Below are 7,358 nucleotides of genomic sequence, written 5' to 3'. Positions count from 1 at the left end.
GCGTTAGCCATGCTTTTAGCTTTGATAGTGTTGTACTCAGCTAGCTGTAGAGATTTTTGCTGTTGTGTGAGGATGGATCGATCCGAAAGGAGGGACCGCCCATAAACTTCCGTGTTGGCTACAATGCTTCGCTAGCCTAGCGCCTGTGCCCAGCAGATATGCAGATGGTGTGGTTAGCGGCGGGCTAGAGGAAGCCTGGCGAGTGAGGCTGTGTTACTGTAATGTAGACCTATACGTAAACGGTGAAAAAGCAACGTTGAGACAGTAGAAAGACAGCTCTAACATCGTTCGATCAAGGGTCAAAGACAACGGGTGCGGTTCAGTTAGAAGGAAATGAGCCGACATTGTCGTTGACGGCGTTGACACTACCAGTGCCACTTGTAGTAGTGCCAGGTAACCAGGTATGTCTAACTTACGACGTGAGGCCGTTGGGGAGTGTTGACTGTTGAGTGTACACGTGTATACACATATGTAACGTGATATAGGTCTATCATCTACTGCATTACGTGTTCTGTTAGTTAGACTAGAGGGCCGGGCTGGGGGGGGGGGGGGGTCTATTCACGCCGGTCTAGCCGTCTATTTGACGCCTAACTACTGTAACTGTTAGTGTTAGTGTTTACTAGTCCATTAAGTAACACTAAGTGGGGTTCTGCTCGTAGGAACGAAAATAACGCCTTAAAAAGAGTGTAGGCTAGGGGTCTAACGTTACTCGTTAGATAGATCTAGAGTCTATGAAGGCATATTTGCAGGATTCATAAAATTACACATAACTGCGTGAGCATTTCACTTTGGTTTAGATTTGTAGGCCTATATTGTTGCATGTGTTGATTCATAAGTTTCCCTTTTTCTTCAGGTGCAGAGTTAGATCTGGAATATTCACTTAGACTCAGAGTGTTGTCGCTTAATTAAAAGCAAGGTGGTCTACATCTTATCACTTAACCTCTACTTATAATACAGGCCTAACGTTAAATATTTGTTTGCAATGAGTTTTAATAAAGTCACATAGGAAGATCTTTTTTCATTTCTTTTTGTTAAACTTCAATTTGTTGTACGGTATGCAAGATTTGATGACGGAGAATAAGAATTTTATGAAATTCAACAATTCAGAGTCAGACTGCCTAGATATTCTACCTGAAGTATGGAATAAAGAACAGATGATAAATGAATGATAATCATTTGCCGTATCAGGGCATTTACCTCCCAAAGGCAATTACCCCCCCCCCCCCCCCCCCCCCCCCCCCCCCCCCCGGTAAGTGATAAGGGAAGTACAGAATAGGGTTATGTTTAGGGTATGAAGTTTTGGGTTAGGGTTATGTTTAGGGTATGAAGTTTTGGGTTAGGGTTAGAATTAGGTTCAGGATTAGGATTAGGGTTAGGGTCAGGGGTAATTGCCCAAGGGGTAATTGCCCTAGACTCCATACACTTTGGATGGAAAGAGTGATAGAACCTAACTCGTTAGATGTCTTATGATGAGTTTACAAATAATGTATCAATAATATTAAGTGTTCGAATCCAAGGATATACTCTGTGAATGAATACTATACTCCAACTGTCCAAGATTATCACAGCATCACAATGTTTAATAATGTTCATTTGTTCATGATGTGTAGTTAACAACAGCATGGATAAGGCTGCAGTGCCAACGGCTGCAAAGTCTCCTAACAGCAGTGGTCCCCAGATGAGCACTGGTGCACAGGGGAACATATCTAGTGCTGCTCCTGTGACAGTGGATCCGTGTGGGCCTGGCATGGGGAGGGATACGGACCAGGCCAACCAAATGGATTATGGGAAGTCACTGTTGCATGATGGGAGTCCATTGTCAACTGAGCCTCTGAAGGAGGAGAAGCAAGACGGCGTAGTGAGTCCACATCTTGGTGAGACAGCCAGCAACTCTCCGCTGCATGCGGGGCCTGCTGGAGATGCTACAAGTAGCAGCAACAAGAGAATGCTAACCTTGGATGCTGCCATGGAGGGTAAAATATATCCTTACCAATCTCTCTCTCCCTCCCTCTCTCTCTCTCTCTTCATCTGATTACCATATTTTTGGTCTTTTTTACTTTTGTTTCATATCTTCAAAACAAAAAGAAAAATGGAGGTTCAAGCATAATTGTGACAGTGACAATTTATGGCTTTAATATATTTTCTTTCTGCTATCTACAGTGATAGCTAGTACCGTAGTAAAGCAAGGAAGGTTTGCAGAATAACCTCATTGTTTTTAAAGTAATGTTAGAACCTATGTGTAAACCTCTTCTGCAGTTGACATGGTTTCATTTCATATTGTAAATAATTGCATTTACAACACAGTTCGCAGTAAAGTCTAATTGTTACTGCGCAGTGTGCTCTGTCAAATGTTTCATGATTGTTACCACTACTAGTATGTGATTTAAATTGTCTGACTGACATGCTCAGGATGTTGTGCCCCCAAGCAAAATAAAGCTTGATTGATGATATACATATTCAAGTTTCATGATTATGTGCATGCTTCAGGGTACCTGAGAAAAGACAAAGTCTATTTAGGCATGGGCACTGCAACTGCAAGAACTACAAAATTTCTTTTATTTCTGATACCCAATGCTACTTTAAAGCCACAAATCTTTCATTTTGGAAACTATTTAAGTGGAGGAAAATGATTTTGCATGTATTTTTTGATGTGCTGATGGCCACTTGTCTCAAACAAAAACTAGAAAATGATGGTAAAAAATTAAAATTTTTAAAAGAGCAAAATACATCTTTGGATAGGCACATTGAATATTGATCAAGGCTTCATTATTTTAATTGAGTTTTCTTCATCTTTTTGCAGACATCATGCGGAATGTCAAGGTAGCAAGTGCTCAGTGGACACAGGTTTTCATGTAAGTGCAGAGATGAGTGCTCTAGGGGTAGCCAAATACCATTGAATGCTAGTGTGCAGCAGTCACTTTGGCCCAACTACAGTGCACCTCCGGTAAACGAAGTCCTCTTGACAGGCAGTTTTCTTTCATATGTTGAAATTTTGTCATAGCCGAAAAGTAAAGCACATAGAGATGTATATGGATGATAATGTTTGGGCCTGAATCTTTACTTTGTTGTCATGAGAATTGCGTTATAACAGTTTTCCTTATAATGGGAGTGCACTGTACATTGCCAACATGTGCTTCCGGGTGTCAGTACACACAGAATTGGCCTTGTGACAAGTTCCGACTCCAGAGGAAAAATGTTTTACATGTGAGATTACAACATAAACAGGACAAGTCAGAGAGTTTATGAGTTTTCACAGTTGTCACGTTCATCACAAATATCTGAACATACATAGAAAAGCCTGACCTGGAATTTTGAAAAGAAAACTATCACATGACAGGAATATAATGCTCTGTTTTTTTGTTTTGTTTTTTTCAGAAGTAAGATTTTCAAAAGAACCTGCAAAACAAGGAAGGTATCCGCTCAAGAAACAGTGAGGCCATAGGATGCATCAGTTTCACATAAAATAATGCACCAAACAGAATGTTGGAGTCGTATGTCCATGGGTTTTGTTGACAACAAACCAAACAAGTAGAAAAGCTTCTTTGAAATTGTGAAAACTGCCTGCCTGATAGATCAAAAATGTTCCCATCCCAAGAAAATATTCATATTATGATATAATTTATACCATTTATTTTGTATATATTCTGTTTGATGATCTTTATGCTTTAAACAAGCAGCAATGCGACAAGCCTTGTTTTCTGGTTGATCAAGTTGTCTCCTATTTGTTCCGGTCCAATATACTTGTATGCTGTAAACAATTTGATGTATCTGCCATGAAAAATGTTGCGATAGGTCACCCCCGCCCAAGAAAAAGAAAAAGAAAAAAAGAGAGATCCAATTGATTAAGTAAAAAGGTGAGCGGTTCTTTTCTGTAATTCCACTGAATTTGATCAAAACCAGGAATAACACTTGTTGTGATGATAGATAAAGTTTACTTTGGCTTTGGATTTGGTGACGATCAATCAACTGGCAAGGTCAGTCTCTGAAATGTTCACATTTTGTTGTCATCTTGATCACATTGGCCATCTTCCAATGTTTACCATGCCGGAATCAAACGCTAGCTTGTTTCTGCCCTGCATGTTGTTATTAACATCTGTTTTCGTTAGAGAGAGAGGAAAAAAAAAGGGAAAGAAACTTGTGCTGTTTATGTAAGTATGCCTTGCCTTGAAAAAGTTCTGGTGAAAAAGTATGAAGAGGAAAGGGAAAAGTTTGCCATAACATGAGAACATGTCGTTCAAGTAGACATCCTCCTCCTTATTGTATTCCTGCAATTCAATATAACCATGTACAATAATATTACAGGCCGGATCTGTCCAAAAATTTTAAGTGCCAAAGTAAGAATTGACATACCATTAGAAGTCGGGAAATCCCCATCTGTAGCTGTCTTTCAATCAAGACTTGAAACATATCTTTTCATCTAACTGTGCATTATTGTCAATCATATCAGAAGCCTTTGCAGCACAGAAGAGTATATAGGTTTTTGCACTTTATAAATCAATGTCATCACTATTATTATTATTATTATTACTACTACTACTACTACTACTGCTACTACTACTATTACAGCATCATACCTGATCACAATGGTAAAAGAGGTGGGGATTCCAGGGGAAATTCCCAAACACAGGAGCTAATTTAAAGTCATGTTATGCTGCAGAAAACAATTTGTGTAGGCGAATACACATAGATTTTAACTGTGCCTTTATTTTTTCTTCAAAGCCCCAAATGCTATGCATCACTGAACCATCACATGAACTCTGAGTAGAGGGGTGAACATTTGTGTACACTTCTCCATGTGACAGGTCAAAGAAGGTGTTAAAAAGGAAATGGTTTTAAAAAGTAGGCTTTCCATAAATCAAAATCAAAATGCTTGTCAGCCAGGGGTCTGATGATGATGACAACTTTTCTATCAATCATGTCATAAAACTGGTAAATGATACTGCCGTCATTCTCTTCTATATACAGGCGACCCCCGTTATAACTAAGTCCTCGAGACTGGCAGTTTTCTTTCATGATATTTAAATTCTATGAAGCTGCACAAAATATTGTATTTGATATACATTTAACGTATAAAGATAACTTTGGGACCTGCATTTTGACTTCGTCCAAATGAAATCTCATAACAACGTGTATGTTGTAACTGGAACACCCTGGATTGTTTTCTTGCTTCAAGTTTGTTTGTGTGTCTGTTTTTTTTTCTACGTGATGATGGGGGAGCTTTTAAGCTTGAGTGTTATTGTTGCTCTCTGAAATGAAAATGTGAAGCCAGAGATGGACACTTTCCACAAGGATCGCAATGATTGATATGAAAGAAAAAAAAATTCTAAAAAGAAGACCTCTCAGTAATGGAAAGAAAATCGGGATTCTAACAGGAATGTCCATGCACTGGATAGTCTTGCTAAAAGACTGTAAGGACGCTGTGACGTTTCTCAGGTGTTGAACAAATGGCCATTGTACTAGAGAAGGGGATATTATATGTTAACAAGAATAGAGGCATCCTCAATACATCTTCTGTTCGTCAAGTTGCTCTGATGTTCTGTTTTCATCAGTTTTTCATTTCCCACCTACATTCATTACATTTTCAGGGAAAGTGAGCAGTTTGAGGCAGAGAGTTCCACAATGGTCGAGAAGCTGCTCCAAGATGCCAAGTCTCTTGAATGCAGGCTACTGCAGAAGAAGGAAAGACTGGTATCCCATCTCAGACGACTGTCCCAGACTTTGAAAGTGCCATAACTGTCGTATAAGACCCGAGTATACTATGTACATCTCTGTCATGAACTCTAGTGTTTTCTTTGCTGAAATCTCAGTGGATGACTTTCAAGAGACACCCTGTACATGCATCCTCACATGACATACACCTTTCTTTACCACCCTGGCCAGCCTTTGGTCACTGTCAACCAGTGATGGTGTCCAGTGAGCTCAAGACTTGAGAAAAATTTGTCATTGCACTATCCATGCATTTTGATAATTATTAGAGGAATAAATGTTGATTTCCTCATTTGCTTTATTTCTGTTTGCTATATAGATATACAGTTGAACCTCTATTATCCGGCCTCCCTTTATCCGGATCTCTCTATTATCCCTACGCAATCTCGCGGTGATTTTTTATATCTTTTTTTAATAATTACGGGAGGAAACACACATGAATTACATATACTTGATACATTTCTTAATAATTATTTAGGTAAATCATCCCAAGAATTTGTAAAAGAAAATGATTTCCGCTTGCAAACACGAACCTCTATTTTGGGGTCTGTTACTGAGTGTAACAATGAAAAGGTCGCAGTATACACATTACTACATGTGGTACTACAATGGGCTACATCAGTACATGTGTATGTGTATGTACCATAGAGCTCTATTATACGCATTGAGTCTCCCGTATCCGGCCAAATCCCTTATCCGGATGAGCCCCGGTCCCGACTTGTCCGGATACGAGAGGTTCAACTGTATATATATATATATATATATATCGTCGCTGGGGCGATAAGACCTCGTATCTACAAAATGTCAAATGTTCAGGAGAGCCAAAAAACATGGCGGCCAAAGCACTGTGGCGAATGGAATAGCCTTTCCTTTGACATGCCGTGGTGGCTTCATTTTTGGAGTAAGACAGTTGGGATTTGGACAGGACATCACTCAACCCATTATTTGACCATTAATCCAAAAAACTCATTTTCACCAAAATTGCAGATACAAGGTCTTATCACCCTAGCGACGATATATATACCTATCATGTACCAAGGGGGAAAAAAATAAGGCATTTTGTGTCAATTCTACAGTGTTACAGTGAATCAAGTACAGGCACACCCCTGTTATAATGGACACCCATAGGTTCCTACATAAGACCTACAGATGATCATGACACCTTTAGCCCCACTTGGATATGGGGAAGTTGTCTTTAAGCATATGCTTTTGTCAAACAAAGTACTTTGAAAAGTAATGAACTCTCGTTATGTGTTTTAAATATTACCCCCCCCCCCCTTTATTTTGCAGAGAATTATGTCATATAGACATGCACTTATAATCTTCTCTTAATTGTGATATCTTCTTGTAACAGTTTTTACCTGTATTGGACTTAACACAGAGATATTCTGGTTGTTTTTTTCTCTCTCTTATAATGTAAGAGGATCTCTTGAGTTGCACAAATCAGAGTTTATAACTTAGACTCACAACACAATGCAGAATGCCAATTCAAAGCTTCATTTCACTACTGACGATTCAAAAGGTTTGACACATTCCTGTTTGAATTCAAGTTTTTCATGATAATATGAAATAACCAAAATTTAGGCCCGAATTCACAAAGGTGGTACAATCTTGTCCATGGTTTAAACCATGGACAAAGACAGTAGTTTTTT

General features: G+C 39.0%; 1 protein-coding gene across 1 annotated transcript; it reads left to right on the top strand.

Annotated features, from left to right (window-relative positions):
• Nucleotides 1–242: 242 nt before the first annotated feature.
• LOC140243811 (uncharacterized) lies at nucleotides 243–7,358 on the top strand. The gene is made up of 4 exons (XM_072323479.1): nucleotides 243–401; nucleotides 1,611–1,973; nucleotides 2,801–2,852; nucleotides 5,586–7,358. Exons 2-4 carry the CDS (start codon nucleotides 1,622–1,624, stop codon nucleotides 5,731–5,733), a joined length of 552 nt encoding a protein of 183 aa, XP_072179580.1. The 5' UTR covers nucleotides 243–401; nucleotides 1,611–1,621; the 3' UTR covers nucleotides 5,734–7,358.

The sequence above is a fragment of the Diadema setosum genome, chromosome 20, assembly GCF_964275005.1.
Source record: "Diadema setosum chromosome 20, eeDiaSeto1, whole genome shotgun sequence".
NCBI lineage: Eukaryota > Metazoa > Echinodermata > Echinoidea > Diadematoida > Diadematidae > Diadema > Diadema setosum.
The sequence above is the reverse complement of the archived record's forward strand: the minus strand, read 5'-3'. Positions and strand labels throughout refer to the sequence as shown.